The sequence below is a fragment of the Pholis gunnellus genome, assembly GCF_910591455.1.
Source record: "Pholis gunnellus genome assembly, chromosome: 7".
NCBI classification, from domain to species: domain Eukaryota; kingdom Metazoa; phylum Chordata; class Actinopteri; order Perciformes; family Pholidae; genus Pholis; species Pholis gunnellus.
The window spans coordinates 19,042,202-19,068,381 of record NC_136533.1 but is presented as its reverse complement, the minus strand read 5'-3'; the positions used below and the strand labels follow the sequence as shown (position 1 = coordinate 19,068,381).

Genomic DNA, 26,180 nt, shown 5'->3' with positions numbered 1-26,180 from the left:
GACGTAAATGATGTGTTATTACTACTGAGCACTATTCATGCTTTAGACTCTGATAAAACTGTACCAAATAATGACCTGTGCTGCCCTTCTAACACATAATGCATTCTTCCCCTCGGAAATATATCGTCTGTGATAGTCCCCTGTCCAGACCAATTTAGGCTTATTACTTTGGAGAAACAAATGTCTTTGTGCTCCACACAAACCTACGTGCTGGAATATCTGCATGAATTGGAAATGCAGGCTGTGATTTCAACACCGTGCAAACGATGGCGGAGGGACAGCTTTTCTGAGTTAATGCAGTTTCTTGGTTACATCATCCTCATCATCGATATCGTTATTATTCCCTTCAGAGCTCTAGAAAAGGCTGAACTCATATCATGTAAAGATAAAACAAGGTCTCACGGAGCCAGCGCTGACACAAATAGAAGACTTAATTGCCATACATGCAATAAATCACTTGTAAAATGTTAATATAAAAATTCTTCTCCGCGTTATGGAACTCACTACACCCTTTGGTTCACTGAATGTGGGTAATTTGTCTATCTGCAGCAGCACTACTGGTACACTGCGCCACATGGGATGACGAGATTGACTTAAAAAAAATAAATGAAGGTATAAGAGTAAAGTTTCAATTCAATTCAAATTATTTAAATCATAACAGATGTTTTTTTCCATATAGAGCAGGCGTAGACTGTACTGTTACCTGCTTCTCCTCTCAAAGCTTTCTCCACAGCGACGCCCCTCTCCTCCAGCTGCCTCTGCTTCTCCTCCACCTGCTCCAGCTGCCTCTGGATGATCTGAACGGACAAGAGAGTCACGGTATTAATGAAATGCATGAACACAGCCCATTACCGAACAATCCCAGTTATCTCACATGGCTGCACAGAATAACATCGGCCACTGATTCATCACAACTTACTTGTGCCACACGTTTCTAAGGGAGGCTGCTGCGGAGGTTACCTTTAACAGTTTACTAATGCAACAGTTTACCCTCATTAAAAATAAACCTATCAAGGCACAGCGGGAGCGCTGCAAATTAAAGTCTACAAGCACACGAGCCTGCTGTGACGGCCAAATATTTCGCGTATTTTACCGAAAAACGATTGATAATTCATAGTGCTCCCGTCTTTGGCCCACACCACGCTCTCTCTTGTGATTAGGACGCCCGAGAGGGCTCTGTTAGTGGAGGCCAACGCCACAGAGGCAACAAGTCGAGATCCCACTACTGCCACTTCTACTTAAACCTACTTTTAAACTTTTAATGCTATGAGGAAAAAAGTGAACCAGTATAAGCCTTAAGGACGTATTTACATTGTAGCAGCTTATTGATTGTATAAAGAATCTTTTATATTTAATATTTTCATTATACTTCGGTAACTAAAATGTTGAATTATTGCAGTAATTTGCAGATACTTTTGACTATTATCTGCCCCAAAAACTCAGTGGGCAATAGGTGATGTCTTTGGGTGACCCATGTACAAACAGTTCAAACTAGTTCAAATAGGTTTCGCATGTCTTTAAATAGTTTTTTGATATATTTGAGGAGGATATAATGGAGTATGACTTGATAAATGATTAAATGGTTCGATGTGGGTAAAGTGATGTAAGGGGTAGAATGAGAGATGTACAGAATGAGCAGAAAACGGCTTAATCCAAAAGCCCCCCCCCCCCCCCTCCCTCAGACTCAAACTTCCTCCGTCAGTGCTGAACTTTATCAGCGCCATGCAGCAAGAGGAGCTAAACAAGAAGCGTGGTTTGGGTTCCACAAATAGCCACTAAAAGGAAGAGGCAGAATTCAGGCCAGCTAACCGCAGCTCCAGGAGCAGAGACTGTAGCTTAGTGCTGCGTCAGTGGACTGGAAGCCTGACTGCAGAGTTTCAGCATCAATCGCAGTGAATTTGGCCACAATCCAAGACGGCGTTTTGAAAAAAAAGCACCAGCCACCAGGCCAATGCTGGTAAAATATGCAAGTGGCTGCTAGATTTGCATCACTCACCAAAGAAAACAATGTTTGGCTGCTAGATTATAAAATCCACAGAGGCAGTTGGACAAATGAGTTAATTTCCAACCCTGGTTGAGTCACATAAGAGTGACCATATGGTACATAAAAAAACAAACAAAAAACAAACAGGACAACACTGAGTAACAGTGAAAACAATGCGTTTGTAGCATGCCACTAAAAATACATCCATACATTGAACCCACTTCATTTTTAAATAGTTTGACATGAATGACATGCATAATGGTTTGGTAAAACTGCTGGAAAAGAGCTTTTCAGCGCACGCGCACACACACACACACACACACACACACACGCACACGCACACGCACACGCGCACGCGCACGCGCACGCGCACACGCACACGCACGCACACGCACGCACGCAAAGAATGCATCAGACCTAATTTCAACATGACATCAGAAGACTTGCAGCCGAGAGCCTGCAGCCATGCTAGCAGCTCTGTGAGTACTTAATCACAGTGACGCTAGGAGCTGAGCCTACACCAGCATGCTAACGCGCTACATAAAAAGTACAGAGCTGATGGGGATGTCAGGGGGTCTTCGCTGCAAACCAAATTATTAGACCAGCTGAAATGTTGACCTGATGATGGGGGGGGGGGATCACCAAACATATTATTCATCCAGAGGAGAACATGAGGTCAGGTACCTGGGCTCTGTGCAGCCTCTTGAGTTCCTCCTGCTTGGCTTGCCGTCGTGCAGCTTTCTGGACCCTTCGTGTCAGCTTGGCATTCAGCTCTTCCTCTGTGTAGGTTTTCTGGTGCAATAACAAAAAAGAAAACGCGGGGTCAGAGAAGTCTCACTCACAAACTTCTAATATGTGGAGTTGACTCCATGGGGCCCTGGCCCTTCAGAAAAACTGAACAAGAGAGGAGGGGGGGGACTCATTACATAGGAGGCAAGGGACAACATCGACTAGCACAATAGAATCTAGCTGGGGATATTTCAAACTTCACTCCACAGTATCTATCCACACACTACACATTATCTACAGGCTTTTCTAGTCCTACAAATTGCAATTTCAAGGTAAGGAAACATATAACAATCGAGAACACAATGTGACGCAAAGCTCTCACATTTATAATCCTTCACATTATGAAATCTTCCGTAATAATGGGCGATACGGTATGTGAATAAGCTATTAGCTGACTTGTGAGGACATAAAAAGCTGGCATGAATCAAAGAGAAAAGAGAGAACAGCACTGGAGGAGAACGTCAAAGTTATCCCTGTAACCAGACTGGAGTAAAAACAGTGGCGCAGTGACAGATAGGCAGGTTAATATCACACCAGTCAGAGAGGAGCAGCCCCCCCTGATATCAAGAGATGCAGAGGCGTCATTGTGACCAGAAAAGTGAGCGCCATTGGAAAAGTCCATGTTTTAACAGAGCGGATGTCCAGCAGGGAGTGAGTGGGCAACTGCGGTCCACATGCATACAGAGAGGACGGTTAGTTTTTAGGCCAGATGCACATGAGGTGTTATGACGGTAAACTGGCACATGCGCTGAGGGCTGGGGGGGGGGGGGGGGGGGGGGGGGGTTATCAATGGGAACATATGTAATACTACCTTTGTGGCGTACGATCTCTTGAACGCCAGTGCGTGAGGAACATAAACAGACTTGGGGAAGACAAAACAAAAAGGGAGGAAACGATGATGATTAAATGGGTTAATGATTATGTTAAATTGGTCCAAATTAAAAAAATGTATTAAAAAAAACAAAACTAATAATTTAGCTGGTACAATCAAAAACAGGCAATGTTAATATCCCACACCAACACAACAAAATGACACGGTGCAGCGACATTTTATACATCTATGTTAATCAGAAATGAGTCGAACAAAACAAATTACAAAACAGATTGTAAGAAAACTGATTTTTTTCAGATTCTAACACCAAGGATTTCTCCATAAAGCAGATAGACAGGTGTGTTATTTTCATTCTACAATAATCTCTACGGCAATATATCTAATACACTCTCTGATCTAGAGAACTATAAACACCACAACAGTCACTAGAGACTAGTCTACCGGGTTCCTGTGGGCTCTTATTAAATTGCGCATGGCCTGGCAGGCATGAAGCAGCTTTAACCTCCTATTACTGGAGCTGTATATAAGGTCCAAATTCAGATCACCATTATTGAAAAATAACAAAATGTCAATTCTTCATATGGGTAGTAAAAGTGAAGAAAAACAAAGTGGGAGCGTGTTTGAGTTTTCTTTTTAAACAATGGTTAATGAATTCATGCCTCTGGCCCTGAACTTGACTGTACCTATCTACAACCTACAGAAACACACACAGCAGCACTGGAGACAATTTTGAATTTCAGTCATAACATAATAAATGCAAATGGTTTCAAATAAAGGAACTCATATGATAGAAATGCGGGTATTCTGTGCTGAATTTCTGCATTGTCCTATTATTCCATCTGCATATTTAATAAATCCAGTGTTTTGAATAATTCCCTCATTTAGTAATTTAGTTAATGGCCATCGTGATGACGTCAACGGGTCGCATTGCGTTGCTGTGCTTTCTGTTCTGAGATTACCTGGGGGCCAGAATGTGAACAATAATTAAAGAATAAAAGGGTGTTTAAAGTATTGGAGATTACTTTGAGGTCGGTTTGAAAGCCAGACGGAAGCTTTGTGTACTTAACGTTTTAAAATACATGTTATATATTTGCCTCTTTACAAAATTATGTTTAGATGAAATTCAAACTCATTCAACCCCTTTCTGCACAATACCTCCTCATTGTCTTTCTCCTTTTCTCGGTCAACCTCTTTTTCCCGCTCTCTGTTATTTTGCCTCTCTTTCAACCTCTTTCTTTCCTTTAACTCCCTCCTTCTCTCCTTCTCCTCCTTAATCGCTTCCTTCTGTAGGTCTGATACAAGGTCAAAGATGTCCACGTGCTGCTGGCAGGGGAAGAAATCATTTAAAGAAAAAAATGATTTTCAAATGTAGTTAAACAGCGAGGATAGATGTCACATCTACTGCATCCTTTCCTAAACCAGAAATGCCGTTTCATTAACCAAGGCCTGGATATGTACAACAACAGGAACCGATTGAAAATGTTGAGCATCTTGGAGAGGCGGCGGTGAGTCACGTCCTCGCTTAGACCGCTCCCTGGAGTTTGCTGCCTGGCTCTGAGCAGCTGTTCTCCACTGATTGTCAGCAGATGTCTTGACTGAAATGTCTTGTCATTTTAGTCTGCGAGGCTATACGTGTCTCAATACCTCATGATGAAGATGCGACATATTTTACTGCGTCTATTATTACTCACATCTGCCTTTGACTTCTGAGAGGACCTCTCCAGAACATCATCACAGGACAGGTCCGACTCCTCAGAGAAGCTCAAGTTTCTGCGTGATTTCAAGTCTGAAACAAAGCAAACACAGTTTTTGTTTGTTTTCTAGAAATACTACAAACAAGTATCGCATTCAAAAAAACTGCTCTGGATCGCCTTTCTTACCCGATGATCTCCCGATAGGTGACGTGTTCTTCTTCCCAGAGCCCTGAGTGGTGGTGCTGGAGGATGGCGTGCTCGGACAAGATTTATCTTCCTTCTTCTTTTTGTCCTTCTTGTACCCCGAGAAGACAGCCTTCCACAGCGACTTGTGTTTGGGCGGGGTCTCGTCTGTGCCGGAGGGCCTGCTGCTGTCGTTCTTGGCTTTTTTCTCCTTCTTATTCTTGCGCGGCGAGAAGAGGGAACTTCGTTTCTTGCTCTTGGAGGAGCCGTCCGACGAGGCCACCGAGCTGTCCAGACTCTTGTTGCTGCTGAAGAAACGCTCGGGTAAAGTCTCTGCCTTCTTCGACTCCAGAGCTTTCACGGCTGACGTTTTACTTTTTCCGGCAACATCTGGGGTTCCGCTCCGGGCCACTTTAGGTGAGGCACCCTTGTCTATTTCAGACTCTTTCATTTTATTTAGCTGCTTGGCCATGGCGTCCTTCAAAGCCTGGCTCTTAACGGACTTTTCTCTGGCCTTCATCCTCTCCTCTGCGATCTCCTTGGCCTCTGGGGAGAATTGCGTTGCCCTCTGGTTCTTTAGGGCTTGGTTGACAGGGATGTTGGGTTTACCGTTTTCCATTGCTAGAGCCAGATGCAGCGGAGGTCTTTCCCTGCTGGACTTGCTGGTGGGTGGAGTATAGTACCTGTTCATGCTCGTTTCCGGTGTCCGCTCGTCGTAGGAATCCTCCACGTCATCAGCAAACGGAATCTCCTCCACCGTCTCCACAAACGACTTCCTCACCTCCTGCGGCCGTGGCTTCTTCTTCTCCCTCATGACGACCACTGGAGTCGTTTCTGGAGCTGCCTGAGGCGATTGGACCTTCCTGGGCGCGGGTTTGGGTGCCGACACGGGGCTCAGCTGGGTCCTCGGTGCGGGAACGGGACTCTTGGCTTTTGCCGGCTCTTTGGCACGCTCGGATGGAGGTCTTTCTGTTCCGTTGCTCCAGCACACCTGAGGTCTCTGTTGCCTGAACACGGCTGGAGACTGATTAGCAGGCACAGGTGGTGGCGGGCTGGAGGGCGGGGTGAGCATGACGGAGTCAGACGTGTTGTAGCCGTCACTGTTTGCCGTCTGGCTCGTGGCCATGCTCCCATTCAGCCCCAAACCGGAGCTGCTGCTGAGGTCCCTCCTATCGGAGCCATTACTCTTGGGCTCCGCAGGAGCAACGGGGGTGATCAACTGACCTTCAAGAGTGATGTTGAGTCTGCGGATGACGGCTCGGCCAGCGAAGGCAGGCTTCTGCCCCTCTGGCACATCTGGAGACTGAGTCGTGACGGGGGCGGAGTCCTGCGCTGGAGCAACAACGACACTGTTCTCCAGGATTTTACTACTGCGGTCCAAAGGAGTCAGACCGAGGCTCTTCCTGATCTCGGCACTCTTCAACCAAAACTCCTCAATGATGTCGGTCTTTTTAGATGGAGTTTCCTCTGTCGGGGAATCCAAGGACTTTGAGGGTTCAGGCGTGCCCCGGTCTGTTTTGGTCATGGGCGTCGAAGTGACGCCGGGGACGGGCTGAGTTCTGACGGGAGAGTCGGAGGTGAGGGGCGACGAGGGTTCCTGGCAGGGCAAAGGCTGAGCACAGATTGGGGAGAGGGGGTTGCCCGTGAGAGGGCAAATAGAGCGGTGAGGGTAGACAGGAGATTTAGGTGTGCAAGCCTCTGGTAGGGGGGTGGGCTGAGAGCAGATCGGGGAGCCGGCGGGTGACTCGTCCGAGGGTCTGATGGGCGATCTGACAGGCGACTCGACGGCTGGAGAGTTGATGGGTGATTTGGTGAGGGAACTTAGGGGAGACGAGGCAGGGAGGTTGACAGGGGAAGCAGCAGTAAGAGTAGGGGAAGGGACAGAGGAAGGATCCTGGACTGGAGCAGGTGAAGGGCACAGTGGGCTCTTGGAGGCTGGAGAAGGAGAAGGAGTTGAGCCCTCGGTCTTCCTTTCCTCGGGTATGAATGGTTCTGGGAAAAAGCGTGTGCCAGGAGACTTCACCGCCGTTATCTGGAAAATAAAGAGAGAAGATCAGGGTTTTGGTCATAACCAACATCACACACCTTCCACTCGACAGGTGTGGAATTGTCTCACCTGTGGTTCAGGCTCTGGAGACGGTTTGAGTGAGGAAAGAACAAACTCTTCTTTCTGCGTGGGGCTGACGCGGGATGGCTCTGGATGGAACAATAACAAAAATGTTACCTTTTATTTATTTTTTTATTCATGTAAAAATATTTCTGAGGGATCAATTATCTGAGGGATGAAGTAGTCGGGACACGTACCAATACTGGAGGCCATTTTCAGACTTTCTGATTTCCTGTCTTCCTCGGGGAGCACCTCACGCTCCGACGGGTGCAAACGAGCCTCGGCTTCTGCATCCGAAGGGATGTCATCTAGAATTCAGACACAACATTAGGAAAAATTAAAATTGTTACGCAACATTATATTGTTAATAATTCACATTCTTTTATCATAATAGAGTTCTTTTGTGAACCGTAAATGTTGTGGTTGAATTGTCACGTTATTATTTGAATGACCGCTCACCCTCATCCATCTCTGTGCCGGGCTCGACATCGGGACTGTCCGCTTCTGCTTCCAGATCTTCATCCTCACCGGGCTCTGACATGACAATGAAATGGCAAGAGTCATCCGGGTGACACATTCTCTACAGACAATAACAAAGCAGGAACCTTTTTCAACTTCTTAACCGTTCACTGAACTCTTTTGGGAAAATTCTCCCTTTAGGCAAAATGTTAAAAGAAGAGCACCAGAGTTCAAAGACTGCTTAATGAAAAAGAAAATCTATCAAAGCCAGTTTTGAAGAGTGGAGCGCAGTTATAGGAAAAAATTAAAGGTTGAAAAAAGGATGTAAAGGCTTCAAAACCAAAATCCATCGGGTTTTTTTTCTGAAGACAGCTTTTGAGGAAAGTTCTCTGGCAAGAAAATCAAACATTAGTTTTGCGTACAAATGAAATCCTGCAAATCAGTCAATAAATATGAACAAAGGTTTTGGCTCAGAGCAGCATTAGTAATAGACACATGCAGCTATCCATTGTTAAACGAGCAAATGGACAGAATATTTAAACCAAGCAAAAGCAAAAACAAAATGTTAATGACATTGGTTAAGTGACGAGCAATAATCCCTCGTTTAAACACAATTTGATGGGAGAGACTTTGTTTCTAACAAAAGCTGAAACCAATCTATTCAGTTTTTGAATAATATTACAACATTAACCATCACAGTAGACAGGCCTTTGTCCACGTGGGTGCACAGGCAAATCCTGAACGAACGTCTAAGTCTAGTGGGTCTGAGCACAAGGATTGTTACTAAGCTTTTAACCTAGAATATAAGTGTTGCCTATGAATCCAAACGTGTGTGTAGGACTCTCATTATACTCAGACAAGTGATTAAAAAAGGCGATAAAATACCTCTACAGCCTGAATATCTGAACTTTGTGCGAGTACAAGTGCCATTTATGGGTTAGTCCAAAAAAAAAAAATAGCTACAGTAATACTTCACACATCAGCGCAGGAAACACTTTGGTGTTACGTGTTAAGCCTTGATGGCTCATCTGTCTCTGGAGTACATCTACGTGAGTAAAGAGAAAATACATGTTTTGGAAGTTGGGGTAGGATAAGAGGTTGGGTAGCGAAATGAGACCCAAAGAGCGCAGAACTCTCGAGTGCGACAGCCTTGCAGCATGCAAGCTTGTGAGTTTTACTGGCATCGGAGCGTGTTTCCCTGCATGCTCCTGGAAAAGGCCAGACAGATAGAGAGCGAGTCTAAGGCGGGATGTCACGATCCCTTATAAGTCTGCGCTACCTCCAGACATGGACTCCAACCAGACTCTCACTGCCTCGTGTCGGGCGGATGTGTGGGCAGGGGCTACGTTCAAACCAGACGATACAGAACAACGAGGGATAGATGGCAGGGAAATAACAGTAAAGTAATTAGACACATGGGGAAAGAACACAGCAGAACACAAAAGAACAAAGCGGAACAAAATCAAAAAGGAACTGACAAGGGGGGTTATGCGATGCACTGGGATGTGGTTAAACATTTCATTCACCGCAGCAACTCTGAACGACAAATGAAAAGATTGAACACAAAATAAGACATTCCAAGAAAAAAAATAATAAAAAAAAAAATGACAAAAATGAACAAAATCAGAGATGATTATAAACAACAGGTGAGTTAGTTGGGGGAGGTGGCTCCTCCTGTCGCAGACACAGACGTACGAAACAGAACAGCAGCAGCCACGCTGGTGAAATGAGACACCCTGAACCGTAAACCCTGTAAGGCCTAAAGCCTTGGACTCGCCCCAAGCAAAACCTTCCCAGGTGTTCAGCTCCTCTGGGTGGGTTACCTGTGGAGGAGGGCTGCGTGAGCGCAGAGGGTTGAGAGAGTTGGGAGGCCGAGGCCAGCTGGCCCTCCTTGTCTCCCTCAGAGTCCAAGTGAGTTCTCACCAAACCTGGAAGGGCCTGGGGATCCACCGGCTGCAGGACTTGTTGGATCAGTAGGTTCCTGGCTAAATGAGGGTGTCAGCATACGGTGGAGTGTTGCGTGTATGGGGAAGTTGTGTTTGATCCAAGAAATCGGAGACAGATGAAGAGAGAGGAAGGCAGGTGTGCCGTAAAGGTAGGAGTAGATGAAAGAGAGAGGAGGGTCGGGACAAAAATGAAGGAGAAAAGGCAGAGAGACAGTTAGAATACAGTGGCACTAAAATAAATCATCAGAGAGGCCGAGTAGAAGGAGGCTGCATGCACTAGACTGCAAACAAATCAAAAATGAAAACCATAAACTTCAAAGATTTAAGGTTAAAGAAAGAAATAATATCCACATGTTGAAAACAACAATTCTGCCACTCAATGCCAAAACATAGCTGCAGCGCCTACGGGGGAAACACAAGAATCTGTCTGATTAGTGTAATGAAGCCATATACAAAAACTGAGGTATTAGGTCAGTGGCAGGTTAAAATGGCTCACAGCAAAGAGACCCACCTTTGAACACAAAACCTTTGTTAAAAACACAACTGCAAACAACAAACCAAAAAACAAAAGACAACAAAAAAGCCACACACTTATTGTAGAAATCCTTTCAAACTGAAACCCACAGCAGCCAGGATTCTATTTCACGCTCATAGACACTGCAAACGCATCCACAGGCCGTTGTGCTGCTACCTTTAAATGTACCAACATCGTCTTCGTCTGTGAGGTGCTTCTCCAGCCAAAGGCCGGACTGGAGCTCTCTGTCCCACGGGCAGTAGTCCCCCTCTGCCAGCAGGGGGAGACAGAGGCCCGACAAAAACAAAACAAAAGACAAGATACACACAGTCATGCGGGCACACAAACACGGTGGACATGGGAGGGAGGGGGGGTAATGAAGAGGAGGGGATAGAGAAAGAGGAAGGCAGAACGGATGAGGAGAGCAATGTTTGAGACATCGACACTTCACATGAAACAGATTTGGAATAAAAGCAAGTGGAGTTTTGAACAGGGTATTAACATGACACCAAAGGAAACAAACTACATTTCCATTCTTTACAGGGACCGTCCTGAACTCGCACCCCAAGAGCAAAAAAAACTAATTTACCATCGCTTGACTCCTCATCCTCATCTTCCTCCTCGTACTCTTCATCGTCCTCGTCTACTTCCCCGTCTCTGCTGACCGCATCGGGCAGAGCCTCCCCCTCGTCCTCCCCCTCGTCGCCTCTCAGCTTGGCGTGGAGCTCCACCGCCTCCCTCCAGGGAACCCCGCCGAGGTCCGAAGGGCTGAGAGGCTGCTGTTCCACCTCCTCCAGATCCTGGTCCTCCTGCTCGTCCTCCTCCTCCATGTCTGACTCTGAGCTACTGTTGGAGAACAGAGGAGGAGTCCCAGTAAAGTGTTAGAACAAGTGGGAGGCAAAAACAGAGAAGCCTTCGAATATAAAACAGTGTGCAGGAGCCGATTTATTTATTTAGAAAAACAAAAACTCTGGTTCCAGCTCCTTCAAAGTGAATATTTTAGTTTTTCTTATTAGGTCTATGAGTTGGTCAGACACAACAAGACATTTTGAGACAGCCACGTGCTCTGGGAATTTATTTTGGGCATTTTATTAATTTTTTTACTTACATGCTATAGACCTAATGATTAATAGATGAAGCAGTAACATAATCAGTAGATTGATCAATATTGAAAATGTTTCTATGTTGCAGTTTGTTAGTGGGTCTGCTGGATGGACTTATTCATATCACTGAATGTTAGTTTGTCACTAAACTCGATACCTTATTTAAAGAAACGCACACGGGACTAATGAGGATTCTTTTTGTGACTTTGACCAAACTAGAAACAATCCATCAAAGGATCAGCTGCAACAATCAATATCAAAATGTCAGCCAATTAGAAATCCCAAAACATTCAACAACAGTGCGAATTTAAAAAGTGCACATCTCAGTTGTTTTTATGCTCTTACCTGGAGCCCAGGTCGGCGTTTGTGGCCTTGTCCAGCACACTGCTGAGGTTGTGTTCTGCCAGCGTCTCCTCAGGCACCTCCTCCAGCTCCTCCTCCCTCTGCAGGGACAGACGGTAGTTCTCCAACTCGATGCGCTCTGGAGTTCCCCGCAGACGTTTCGCTAAGCTGGGCTCCTGCAGCCCGTTGACCACCGGTACTGGGGTTGTCCATCGGGCGTACGGTGGAGGTGAAAGGGCGACATCGGGGTGGGCGGCAGGTTGGAGGTAAGAGGAGCGGAGGGAAGAGAGCACACACAAAAAAAAAAAGGCAACTGAGAGTCATGTAGGTGTCAACAGTAGAGAGAGGAGCAGAGGAGAACATCTCTGCAGTGCAGGAGCCATGCAGGGCTGACTGAAGGGCCATGTTGAAGCTATTTATCACGTCTGTGTAAATAAACTTATGTGAATATAACAGCCTAGTAGCATTAAATCCATCACACACCCAACAAGGTAAGTAGTGCATTCTCATACACATTACTTTTTCCCCCTTAACCCCGACTAAACCAAAGCAACTTTCTATTTTAAGAACAAACTGACAAGGACACACCAATTGAAGATCTAAAACTGAATTTATTGCATTAGATTATACTCCTACAGCAAATATTATCAACAAACACACATAAGTTTAACATTCTAAAACTATTGTGTCATACTACAGTTGTGAGTACCAGATTGGTGCCTTGCCTTTTTCCCATCCTGAGAAGCAAATCTTAAAACTGCATTTTTATTGGCCTAAAATTTGTCTTTCGAATTTACTTGGATGTCGGTTAATATGAATGAGATGGATGAAAATAAGTATTTTTCACATGATGCTAAACTTTTCGTCCCTCCGTTTACTTAAATCGCTATAGAATTTGGACAAATCGTCAATGACCTCATGTAAATCCCACATTAAAGAGGAGAGGTGTGACAGTGAATGTGTGATATTTGAGCCGGTAGCACGTGTTATTCTGTGTAGACAAGGAATGTGGTCAAACAGCTGCAATGGTTTCCTATTTATTTCCCTCTAAATAAGGCAACATGCCGGAAAACGCAAAACAGCTGTGAAGAGAAGTCCCTAAAACCGAACCTGAAATAAAGGTTTAAGCAACTCACGACTTTACAAATGCTTTATGTGCCTTTTGGGGCTTTCCCATATCTACATATGTACCTTAAATATTTTAAATAATGCATATTATTAACCCTATTAAGGGAATTACTAAAACATTAGGAATACTGGAAAATAAGTGTAGTCTAGAGGGATAAACTTATAAACCCAAACAATACGACATGATTTTACCTAAACAACCTTTTGGTTATCGCAACACTATTGTTCCATGACGCCTATCGTTAATAATGAAAGTAATTCAAATCTGTTATTATCTAAAATGAATGTCGCATATCTTCATAGTATCAGTAAACTATTTAAATTTATAATACTACACTTGCCACACAATGCAGCAGGCCTACGTGTAACCTACTTACATTCATACTGTTCTTTTTCTGTTAATCTTACCAGCCGGTTCAGTTCAGCTCTTTCCAGTTTTGTTGTATTATACTTAATTCTATGCGATCCAATTAACGTCGCAGAGACGCACTATATTAAGCAAACCCGAGAAGGGTCTTAGGAGCAATCGGTCGAGGGTGAGAGGCCGAGGGATGCAGGAGGACAGGGCAGCCAGGAAGCTCGGACAGAGGAGTGAAAATCACAAGAGAACCAATCACAGGCACTAATTCAAGCACTAGTCGAGCTCTCAGTTTTAAGCTGCTCTGATAGGAGGGGGAAAGGTAAAGCTCACAAAAGCACTGATACAGGCACTTCATCACAGTCGGGAGAGTTTTAGTAAAAGGGATACTGGAGGTGCAAAACAGCTTACAGAGGAAGAAACACATCACAAAGCAGGCTCTAAAAGAAACACATCACACAGGAGGAGGTAGAGCTAAAAGAAAGCGGTCACAGGCCACCGGAGGCTACAATCACAACAGAACGAAAGCTTGGCTCTTCATTAAAAAACACCAGCAGGCAAAAACGTGTTCATGTAATTAACTTAAGAGTATAAGAACGTATTGCTAGTTGTAGGTTTTAACTGATATTTTGAGTAGAAACAGCTGGCACATTACTGCCAGATCTGATAGTAAAATCAGCACGGGAAGAGAGTTACAAATAGCGAATATCGCTGCCTGGAGAGCTGACCAGAGGGAATTCTGACCAACTCTTTTTTTTTAATTACCAAGCCAAGAAAAATAAATAAATGTAAGATGCACCGTTCAATTCTAAAATCAAGCTGCCAGAGGGCTGCTGAACAGCCTCGACCAATCCCAGGTCATAAAATGTCTGAGACAGAAAGAATGATGCATCTTCTCGAGGTAAAATCAAAATCACTGAGACGAGGAATCTCAGGATTTACATGAACAGGCCTCAGGCTCAGTGAGTCAATACAGTCAGCTACATCTACACAATCCCATTAGTTGGCAAAGGAAGTAAGGAAGGAAAGGAAGGAGGGAGAAGAGAGTCATGCTAGAGGAGGTTGAGCAGGACGTTGATGGAGAAACAGCAGAAGAGGTAGACGCAGTAGGTACACAGAAAGGGAGAGTCTAGGGGGTTGTGTGCCACCTGGTGGCAGGTCCAGGAGAGCGTGCGGCGGAGGGTACGCAGCCGGACTCCCGCGCCCTTGACCAGACGGTAGGGCGCAGCCACCACAGCAAGAGAGGAAAGTCGGGTACCTGAGGGCTGGAGCTCGGCCGAGGGGAGCGCTGCGGCAGCCATCGCCCTCCCGGGGGCGTCCACGGTCGCTGTAGGAGTTTGGGGCGCCTGGTTCTCCTGCAAAAGACAGACAACGTCAAACACACAGCAAAGTCCCGCCCCTCGACTCAGCCGCTACTCTGCCGTTAGCTCTTGCGCACCTATGCCTCAGCAGTGCATTTTCGAAAGATAAACAAAACAATTTATTTCCTAATTATTGTGCCAGTGAACTAGTAAACAGAAGCGGGTACCTTAGCAGTGACTGGAGTCGGGGAGGGAGCAGGCCTCTTTCTCTGAGCGTAGCCAGACAGACGGTAGCAGTAGTGGGGCTTGCAGTAAAATTTCCCTGTTGGATTAAAAAAGGAGACACGTAGCACATCAGCAAATAAATCCAATACAGAAATAAATATATGCAATGCATATTCTGCAAATTTCACCCCGCAGAGTCCATAGGCTTCATCTCTTCGGCAGAAGTACACTGCGCGTTTGTCATTTTGAATAAAAAGATCTTCCCTTCTGTCTCAGCTCAGACCGTCAGTGGGTTTAAGTCCCACGGCTGACTCTGAAAAACAGCTTCTCTGTCTCAATAAACAATCTGCTGCCTGTCCTTGAGCACCTCCCCGAGAGAGGAAAAAAATGAGACTGGACTTGGCTCTGAGGTCAATGTAATGTAATGTAACATAAGCTTATGTCTTTAAAAGTTGAGATTTACATGTTAAAAGCCAGAAGCTGTTGAAATGTCATATGGTTGTGGCATCTTTCAAATTATCCTGGCGGCATACGTCTTTGTGAAGCAGTCTTCATGTTGCATTCAGCTCATTTATCTCAGGGTAAATATCCATGGGCGGGTCGGGAGATAGTGGCGTGCATTGTCCATCCGCCGTAGTCTCTTTTTCTGATAGAACCACCGGAGAGCGCCAGAGTCTCACATGTTCAAATCGTACAGACAGTGGCTTCAAAAAAAAAAGAAATCAACTGAGCATGCATTTGTTTTTTTTCCTCAGATTGTTTTGTTTTTAATTCTGCTGTTGTGACAAGTTTGGTTATCAGCAACTTTACGAAAAAGGAACAATCACAAAGATAAGAGAAATAAAAGTTATGTGAACAGCAGTCTTACCGTCCTCCACATCGAAGGCGTAGGAGGACAGTCGTAGCGTGGTGTTACAGTATTCACACTTGAAGCAGCTGCGATGGAAGAACTTCCCCTCTGCGCTCAGCCTCTCCATCACGTACACGCGCTTTCGGCAGAAGAAGCACACATCGCTCCCACCGATGTTGACGGGGAACTCTTTTCTGAGTGAGCCCTGCGGAAGGAGAACGCATTGATCAGCTTTTAGGCATAAATACATCAAAGATTTAACGGACATCACACACCAGGCCGCTGCTGGGTATTGAGCTGTTTTATAACCCAAGGACAAGACCACAACAGAGCAAGTCAATGGTTATTTGTCAGTAGGAATGGGGATCTCTTATCATTATGATCTACTAACAGTATCCCAAACAGCAGTTACACGTGGAGCAAACACACACACACTACGACTACAGGGAGATGGATTAATGTTGAACTGTGAAAGAAAACTAACACTTCAATGTATCAACAACATATCAGTGTCTGAAAGAACACGCTCATCGACACTCGTGATCTACGCAGCCACATGCCTTCTACCACTGGGGGGCAGCATGCTTACCATATCCGTCTTTTCGCGTAAAGGCTTAGGGTCTCCCTGAGATTGAAGCTGATTGGCTATCTGCTCAGCCAATGAGCTAACTCCGCCTGTGTACCTCCTTACATAGCGCTATCGACAGCATTAAGGGGAGGAAAAGGAAATACAGGTGGAGAAACATTAGAAAATGATGGCGGGAAAAAAAGAAAGATAATGTGAGAGATGGTAGAAGTGGGAAGTGGAGAGCTTAACACACAGAAGGCGTTCACAAACAAACAGTGTCTGACAGGACATTTAGACATGACATGTTTTCATGCTTGATTGATCAAGCGTTTAGATGTGCTGGCAGTCCCGCCTAACCACGAAACCGAACATAGATCCAATAGCTGAGACTCGCTGCGTATTTACTTGCCAACACAGAGCATTATTGGATTTGGGACATCAGAAGAAAAAGAAAAAGAGAGATAATTACCGCATTTCAAAAGACGGCGGCGCTACTTAGTGGACCTGTGCGTCTGTAACATCTATGAAAACCACTGTAGACTTGCACACTCGAGTATAGCAGTCAGTTTGTCATTCACATGCACTCACACTGCACTGTTGCATTAGCAATCGAACAATAAATATGAACAAAAGAAAATGTTGGAAGGGACCATTCAACTGGTTTGTTATTACCCGTCAGTTTAAATCCTGAATTAATCTATTCCAGGATTAAGATATAAAAACTCCAAAAAGCTATGCATCCCCTGTGTGGGAAGAATTGAGGTCAGTTTATATGAGGCAATCGTAAGCCATGCAAACTATTACTGTGGATGAGATTGGAGGACGCTTTGCAGTCCCACTGCATTGCAAAGTTGGTTCCCTGCCACAATTGGAACTCTGCTCGTCAACATGGGAATTATACTAGATGAGATTTTTTTTTTTTTTTGCAGCCAAGCTGCTCTTCCAAATCCAAAAACAACTACTAGAGACTCCATTGGCAAATTAGCTGTGGGAATTATAATTAAGTTGAAGCGCGTGCCAGCGGAGAATATTTTTGACATCTGTCCAGATCGTCTCAGTCACAAGGAGCGATTTCTCCCCCACATACAAATCACAACAACAGAAAACAATTACTGGGTTGCAAATTAGTTTTTTGATATTTCACAACAGGCAGACAGCTTTTAAAGCAAGTCCCAAGTGAGCTTAAGTCATGTTAAGCAACACGTGTAATTAAGTGAGATGATGCAGCTTCATGAAAGACCAAGGGCAGTGTGTTAGCGTCACCACACCACATTCCTTCCAGACGTGATACGACTACCTGTCTCAAGGTGTCGGAGGTGGAGGGGGGAGAAGCAGGGGGGGACTGGGCTCGGGCCAGGCGCCATTGTTCCATAATGAAACGTGAGGGTTTTTTCTTAGGCTCCACAAAAAAACGAGGGAGAGAAGAGAGTAGTTTCAAAATAGTAATTTAACAATCAAGAAACCTAATAAGAACTGTTTCACACCATTTTCTGAAATCAAACTGCTAAATTGTGTTTGGAGAGCAGCCTTTTGGTCAGCTTCATCACCTCAGGGGGTTCTAAGCTAACATGCTAGCATACATTGCAAGGTTTAGCTATTTCTAATTAATGTAACCTCGATGATCTTTAATTTTTTTTGTACTATTACTTTCTGGGCATCTTTGCAAATAAAATCACTTTAACTTGATTTAAACATCAAACGTTGTGTATTTTAGCTGTTAAGTCATTCCCTCTTGTGTTCTGTGCTAATGTGTTAGCATATATTGCTATGTAAGAAAAAGCAGCTACGCTAGCACTGTTGAGATTTCTTAGTTTTTCATATGTTTTTACAAACTGTCCTTTCATACAGTTTATATATGAAATGTCATATTAACCCCACAGTTGTTAACAGTTTATATTCAGGAACTATATAAACAGAGAAACCATTTGGTTTAACTGCTTTTATCAATCGTCACTTAAATGCTTTTACGATCATATGACACTAGTTCAGCCTAACAATGAGTATTGACTACTGTAGCAGCATCAACAATCTACTGGGATACATGGATGCTTTTGGACCAACAGGGCAAGTCTCCCAAAAATAATGTGCTCCTTTATCAAGATGTATGAACATTAGACTATCAATCAGATGTCTGTGTTAATGGGGGAATCTTCACCTGTGGTCCGGCTGGCTTGGCCTCAAACTGAGAGGCAAGTAGCTCAGCCCTCTCCTGAATACTAAGCACATATAAGGGCATTTCATCGTCAGAGTGCAGAGGCCTTGCTGGCTCCTGCAGAGAAATAGATGATTCAATCACAGAATGTACAAAGCTTTAAAATGGAATTCTTCTTTCCCTTTTTAGTAGTTTCCAAAAACAATCTCCTTTTCAAAAACGCTTGTCATTGCGGTAATAACCACAGATGGTTTGGAAGCCATTGTTTTCATAGTTCCAGTTGTCAGCCTTTAATTCAAGCAGTAATGTAAGGCCTGTGTGGGTAAATGATGAAAGCAATGCAACACACTAAGTGAGGCTTATCTAGCAGAAATAACAAGCGGTACACTTGAGATGAACACGGACTGAGCAAGCTTGAGAGAGCCTTAAAGAAAGGCGTTGATCTCAAAAGTAAAAACGTCCATAAGAGGTTACTTAGAGTGATGTGTTATGAGCATCAGTCCACGGCACCAACGCCTAACCTTTCTGGAAGAGTCAGGCAAGGACAGTGGGGACCCAGGACTCTCAGTCAGGTCCCGGGACAACTGCCACTGCTCTAAAAATAAACGGGACGGCTTTTTCTTAGGCTCCAGGGGGGAAAAGAGGAATAGTTGAAAGAGGGAATTAGACTTAGGAGGATGTGCGTAAGTACACCAATTGCATCTCCTTCACAAACAGTGCAGGTTAAGAGATGTAACCACTACAAAGTCAGAATATTGGAATCCGTGTTTTCATAAAATGTCCATGCATGGTGTTCACCTTTGGTGGCTTGTCAGGTTTGCCCTTAAACCTGGAGATTAGGCGGTCAGCCCTCTCCTGTATACCAGGTATGTGAATGGGTCTCGGCTCTGTCGGGTGCGGCGGCTTCCCCTCCTGTCAAGGAAGCTCTATTGAGACTTGATGATGTAAAGGGCTCATGCTTTTAACAGCTCCTTTTTTTACATGAAGGAAAGCCTGGTTTGTTCCATAAAGCAGTCCGTTTACAGCTACCAAACCATTATCTCATTAAAAAAAAAATGCCGACCACAAACAGCAGTGAACACGTATCCATGCAATCACTCGTTTACTCTACCCCGTATTTCAGAGGCATCTCGTAGTATTCGAGCTCCTCTTCCTCCGGACTTTTACGCAAATGCTTGAAGGCAGAAATGAGCAGACACACGTACTGTATTAACACCTTGGTTCGCGTCGAGCATAAACAGATTGTTACAAAAGGAGCTGGTGTGTTAGAGAACAGCTCGTTACGCAAACATCTCTCGACAGTGCCTGCCCCCCCCCCCCCCCCGAGTCTTACATGTATTCACATGCTGTCACATCCAAACAGCATGAAAACAAGCAGCTACTCTTGATACTCACAGGGTCCAGGGAAGTAAACAAGACTGTAACCTCTATAGGTAGTTCATTTGGAGAAATGCAGCGCTTTGTTTTGTTTTTTTATTCCCACCACATACTGCAGAGGCCAAATCTGAGGTACAGCAGACATAATGAGAGGATGCTTTCACAGAACAAAAAAAAGGGGGAGTGTGGGGGAGGTGGTAAAGGGGCCACTAGATGGATTTGCCATGGATTTGTGGCAGAGATAGACACACACACACAGAGACGGACAGATACAGCAGACCCCGTGTCACCTCTGAGTGAAGAGAGAGCGAAGAAGTGGAGGAGGAAGAAGGAAGCAGAATGGTTTTCTTTGGGCAGCTCCGAGAGGCCGAGCTGGACACTTGCTCTGCACCACTTCTGGCCTTGAGAGATGAGGGACAGGAACAGCAGATTCAGCAGAAGGTGATGAGAATGATGATGAGAAGGAGATTGCTAAGAGTAAATAGGCTTCATACTCCTAGTTCACAGCCTGATAATGACTATCAATGCTTTGAAAACCTTGCAAAAGAAAAAAGGTAAAAGTTATAGTTTAAGATATTTACATCGGTACACATTTTGTTATCCATTTGGTTAATAGAATTAGTGTGGGGTACCACTTCACTTGCTTAGGTTCACTTACACTACAAGCACCGACACACCGGCACACACACGTTTCCATACTCATTAAAAACGGACCACCCACAAAGTGTGTATGGCAAAAATAAAATGGTTTATAAATACAGTCCAATGATCAAAAGGGGAAATAATTCACTGGTTCTGTAATTAACCTTAATATATCTAAAGGTAAATTAAAGCACAGAAAAGGGGAGCAAGAAAACCAGAAAAAGAAGGCCTAGTGAAACTTCAGGAAAAGCATTTTCAAAGTTTCACATTTAAAAAATATAAAAAATGACTACATGAATATAAGAGTGGCTTAAAAAAAACAACTATATCCTAAACAGTTTGTGTGGAGAAGTGTTTAGGCTTATGAAGATTATTTCCAGTCTTTACAATGGACTGCAGTTAATTCACTTTGCAGCTAGAGACTGACTGTGCAGTTTGAGGACTTTTGAAGAACAGCAGTGAATTAAATCCCTTTAAAGACGGGAGATTGGAGTTTTAATCCATCTCTGTGAGGGGAATGCTTAATCTAGTGACAGGACCAAAAAAAAAAAAAAGACAACTTTCTAAGCATCAGCAGGGAAAACCGCTGCTGGCACTTCACTGAGCTGACTCCGATTATTTGCATGAGAGAACAGTAAAGCAGGACGACAACCAGCTGGCTACTGCAGGTCTTCTACTGAGGCTGGAGGAGTGGTACGTAGCACGGGGATCGTAATGATCCGTAAGCAACATATCCACACACCGAGGAGTCGGGTGACCATCTTGATTGTATCTACTTCCACAGTGAGGGCAGAAGCACAGCAGGGAGCCTTAAACTGGAGCGCTCAGGTCAAAGCAAAGTGGGGGGGGGGGTCTGGACTTAATGGGATGTGAAAGTTGTCAAGAGGACTACCAGGCCAGCGTAGCTAACCATACCTGCTCCCCTCTGTTGGGCAGTGTCTGACCCTTGATCATTTCTTTGTAGCGAATGCTCAGCTGTTCCTGCTGCTGTGTGCGTTTCTGAACCAGGACAGGAGAAGCAGAGGAGAGACCATGAAGGTGTCGCATCGGTATGTGTCACACACACACACACACACACACACACACACACACACACACACACACCCACACACACACCCACACAAACACAGCTATTTGACTGAGAAGTTAAAAAGCACTCACACAGTTTTTGTTAACCACACAATAAGAGCTATTGAGTTAATTCCTCCAAATCTCAAACAACAGATCTGCAAATGGTTTACAGAGCAGGTGAGGCTCAGACTAGTACAGGTCAGCACAAAGCAGCTTTCCCCACTATGACACACCACAGGGACATATGGTTAGGAGGTCAGCCTAGCTGTAAGTCTCTACGGGGATGAGGTGGGGGGGGGGGCGGGTCCACTCTTTACCTTTCTCCACGCCGGGACAGGTGCCAGGCGCACTGGCTCATTCACAGGGGTTTGGGGCAGGGTAAGGGGAAAAAGGCGATCCAGATTGGGCAGAGACTCCCCCTTTGTGGTCAGACACAAAAGATGAGGGACAGCGAGCGAGGCCAGTGAGAGGGCCCGGACAACCATGCAAGGAGGCATCATGACATAGTCCACGATGAGAGGTGGAAACAAGGAGAGAGAAAAACAGAAAGAAGGAAGTGAATCATGGGAGGATGGAGTCAAAGGGGTTGGAAAAAATCATGTGTTCAAAACTAATAAAGGAAATGACAGAGAGTCATACTCATAAGAAGACCATGCTGAGAGTTGTGTATTTGCAAAAGCACTTAGAGATATTCAAAAGGAAATGCAGGTGGTACATCAACAATAGATGGAAAGAGAGAAAGTACAGAAATGTGTGCATATAGTACCTTCCGCCAAACAATTGTTCTGCTATTCAGCCTTTAAAAAGCCTCAACGACTTCAAGTTAAGTTCTGTCTCAACATAATCATATAATCAGCTATTTTCAATGACTTTAAAAGGCCAAAGAAATACACCATCAAAATCAGAAGCAGCTATTCCAAGACACATAATAACGAGACATTTTTTCCTCAAACAGCAACAGTTGTCTTTTCCCCCCATCAACAATACTGTCTAGTGTTCCCAAAGCCCACTACTCCCTCCCACTCTCAGTGGCAAGCGAACCAAAGCTCTGCGAACCAATTCACCTCCGAGCCCTCCGAGCCCGGTCAGCAGTGTGAGGCCGCCTACACGACCCGGGGACAATACCCAGCCTGACCAATATTAGCATTCTGGACCTCAGCTCATGAATGCAGTGGCCTACAGCTCGTCAATCATGAGACCAGAGGCCCCCCCGTCACACGGCGTAAGATCTACATGTTCATCAAAATATTCATTGAAGGGGAAAAACAAACCACAATGAGTTTGAAAAAAAAGAATCTGAACTCCAACGAAGTCCAGAAAGTCCGACCCATCGATTCTATGTTGCTTAATCTTAAACCCTTTTTTTTTTTCCCCATCACGCCAGCTGTGCTTCCACAAAATGAACCACGCGACTTCCTCCATACCTGTCGTTTGAGTCCCGTAGGCTGCGGAGCGTTCTCCTCAAACTTGGCGATCAGCTGGGTGGCCATGACTTTGACTTTGTTGTGGTTCCCCACAGCGCAGGAGTCCACTTTTCTCTCCGACAGGACAGCCGGGACAGACGGCCTGTCGTCACGACCGGTCCTGGATACCTCCTCCTGTGAGAAAGCAGAAGAAAAAAACAAACAGTAAAAGCCTTTTGCCTGTTGCCGTCAGTCTAGTGGGATTAATTAGTCCGTTCTGGTAGGATAGGCTAATCACAAACTCAACATCTGAGACGCTTTGCTGTCAGAAGTACTCACATCTTCAGACTGGCTGGTTTTCCTTCTCTTCCCCAAACCGTCCACATCCTTCTCCTTTTTGTCCTGTTGATGACGCGTCACGAGTTATTTTAATTTTGACATTTAAATGCAAATTAAGAGGCGCCAACGGGCATTTCTCAAGCACTGACCTTTGGATTTCGTTTCCTGGATATTGCTATGCTCTGACCAAGCTTGCTGAGGAAGGAGATGGGGGATTTGGTGCTGGATATCAGCGCCGCCTTCTCCTCGGGACTCAAGTTGTGGTTATCTGTACAGAAATAATAATAGAACAACATTGGAAAATTAAGAACACAAAAGACAGCACTGTATATAGACACCTCCCAACACCAGACTACAGAAGCCCTACTGCATCACCCACTCTCACCTCCGGGTGGCACTGTGTCCTTAAACATCTCATAGAACTGGCTGAGGTACATGACCATGGAGAGTTTGTCCGGCTCTACCACAGAAGACATCTCCTTGCCCGTCATGCAGGGCGAGATGCCAAATTCCCTCTCTGCCACGTCGAACCCCAACTGGTTGTTCTTCTCCTGGTCTCGCTCATCCAGGGAATCGAAGTCACTGAGGAGAGAATGAGACGAATAGACAAAAGGTTGATCATAAACCAACGAGCACTCGTCTCAGTAATCTGAAATCTCTGCTGCTCCTGTAAATTAAGTTGTGATTCTTTAGTTCTATTAATGAAATATTAATGAGAAAGACGTATTCATATTTGACAGTTGTTTTTTTTCTTCTGTGTACAAAATAATGGAGAATGAAATCAATGTGACTTTGAATTAGTATTCTCCATCGATCGCCATGTTGAAACCTGACCCACATTGTGTATTGTCATCGAGAGGTGATTATATTTCATTTGACCCCTTAACAGTATTACACAACAGCCATTAAGGTGTACTTTAGGTGTACTTTAGGTGTACTAAAGTGTGATATTTCTTCGCCACTTGGGGGCAACAGAAGCAAGCTGTGGACACGATATTGAGATGGTGTAACCACATTGATAAGGCAAATTTGTCAGCAAACAGCTGCTTATTTACAAATCCAACAAATCCAGAGCAACGTTATCATTCACTACTTCATTTGGAGTCACGTTTGTGATCACCAGACGGACGTATAAGTCCAATCATTACTTGCCCTGTTGTGCTCTCCACCGCCTCCTGAGGGAAGAACCTGGATCTTTAGCTGCTAAATGCTACACTGTGTTCACTGGCTAATTGCTAACTTTGTCTGTCTGCCAGCACATGGGTGGTTTTTAAAGAGTTGTTTCTCTAAAACACAGCAGCCTGTTGTGGCTGGAAACAACGCTGTGAGAGAGAGCGAGTCAGTCAACAAAACAGCAGCGGGCTGAAGTACAAAAACAATGAGCTGACAGACGCTTTCAAGCCCCTTCAAGTGGGGATTGTAATTACGTGGGCTGGTCATTATGAGCGACCCCTTCACATTACACACTGTCATTTCATTGTTAATTTAAAAAGTATTGATTACTGCAGCTTTTAAATTCTTAAATACAATCTAAATATGATCTCATGACGTACAATGTGATTTGAAACGCAGACTTTGACCCTAGCCGACGATTCCTGATCGTCTCGCACACCAAAATCAATGAAGACCGATCAAATATCGCTCTCATTTTATAGTGAATCAGCAAAAAAAAGAAAGGAAAAAAAAGAAAAGAGTGCGCCAATCTATATTTCCAACCACAACTAAACAGCAGCTTTGGATATAATGGATGGGAAGCCTGCCTTAAACAGTAATGAAGAAGCATTTGTGAACAGCCGGCTACTGTACATGTTGTGGAAAGCATTACTGTGAACGTCATTATGCTGCAGCTGAAAATGCCATTAAGATGGGTCATCAATACGGCTCAACTGCACATACAGTCCACTTAAAAGCATTAGCATTAGAACAGCACATCAGGCACAGAGCGAACACTCCACTAGATCCCTCTTAACCGCCCATCTTGTACACGAGTACACGTGAATGCTGTTTCCCCAGAGGTACCTCCACTCATCACCCCCCCCCCTCCTCCTCCCATCAACTGGCCTATCAAAAGGCAGCGGAGCGCAACTGCTGCACTACTTGGTAAAGGTCAGGCAGGACACGGACACTTATAGCTTATAATTCTAATTGCCACATAGCCTCCAGAGGGTAACAAACTACATTAAGCAATGCGGCAGGAGACTGTGTTGTTTTTACTGTGTGTAAGGGTAAAGAGAGAGTTTATGTGTGTGTGTGGGTGTGTGGGTGTGTGTGGGTGTGTGGGAGGGAAAGCCAGGACATACGGAGGGCTCCCTTAAGGAACCCAAGAGGCCATTATGACTGGTAGCTGTCAACTCATTTACAGTGATGTACGACTCAATAGCAAGGTCCCAACCAGACGATAAACATCACTTGCAACCAACAGAACTCACATAAACACAGCGGGCCCGTCATTACAGGCACGGCAGGAGTTTTAACCCTTTCACTCTGACCATGAAGGGATACGCTTGGCAGAGTATGCGTGTGTTTTCTTGAAAAACAAATCTGCCATCTCTATTAATCTGGGCTCCTTGTGATGCGTGTTGTGCATAGGGATGCTCCGATCCAACTTTTTCAGTCCTGGTAGCGACTTTTGGCATCGGCCGACACAGAGTACCGCTCCGATACCAGTGTGTAATTAATAAGCTGTAAGCCTCACTGTGTGGAAGTGACCCGGACCATTCTTTTTATGTGTCAGGAAACTTCAGGCTTAACCTAAACATTGCTTTATTACTCTGTAAAACACAACAAATATTTAGATATCAATTTGGTGAATT

General features: G+C 44.7%; 1 protein-coding gene across 14 annotated transcripts in view; it reads right to left on the bottom strand.

The window, feature by feature from the left end:
* The window catches only part of mical3a (microtubule associated monooxygenase, calponin and LIM domain containing 3a), a 78,882-nt gene that overhangs the window by 8,855 nt on the left and 43,847 nt on the right, over window positions 1–26,180 (bottom strand). For 6 of the 14 annotated variants that reach the window (XM_079163056.1, XM_079163057.1, XM_079163050.1 and 3 more), the window contains 21 exons: window positions 23,753–23,949; window positions 23,517–23,635; window positions 23,368–23,430; window positions 23,050–23,223; window positions 21,943–22,044; window positions 20,203–20,313; window positions 15,834–16,020; window positions 14,968–15,062; window positions 14,698–14,794; window positions 11,957–12,152; window positions 11,098–11,354; window positions 10,686–10,778; window positions 9,872–10,033; window positions 8,049–8,123; window positions 7,787–7,897; window positions 7,599–7,678; window positions 5,486–7,514; window positions 5,297–5,391; window positions 3,585–3,635; window positions 2,669–2,776; window positions 704–797 (listed from right to left, as the gene is read on the bottom strand). In XM_079163056.1, the coding sequence (XP_079019182.1) occupies window positions 704–797; window positions 2,669–2,776; window positions 3,585–3,635; window positions 5,297–5,391; window positions 5,486–7,514; window positions 7,599–7,678; window positions 7,787–7,897; window positions 8,049–8,123; window positions 9,872–10,033; window positions 10,686–10,778; window positions 11,098–11,354; window positions 11,957–12,152; window positions 14,698–14,794; window positions 14,968–15,062; window positions 15,834–16,020; window positions 20,203–20,313; window positions 21,943–22,044; window positions 23,050–23,223; window positions 23,368–23,430; window positions 23,517–23,635; window positions 23,753–23,949 (4,496 nt within the window). Of the gene's footprint in view, window positions 1–703; window positions 798–2,668; window positions 2,777–3,584; window positions 3,636–5,296; window positions 5,392–5,485; window positions 7,515–7,598; window positions 7,679–7,786; window positions 7,898–8,048; window positions 8,124–9,327; window positions 9,391–9,871; window positions 10,034–10,685; window positions 10,779–11,097; window positions 11,355–11,956; window positions 12,153–14,697; window positions 14,795–14,967; window positions 15,063–15,833; window positions 16,021–20,202; window positions 20,314–21,942; window positions 22,045–23,049; window positions 23,224–23,367; window positions 23,431–23,516; window positions 23,636–23,752; window positions 23,950–26,180 lie in introns of all 14 variants that reach the window. The other 8 variants (XM_079163063.1, XM_079163054.1, XM_079163051.1 and 5 more) reach the window with 5 other exon arrangements.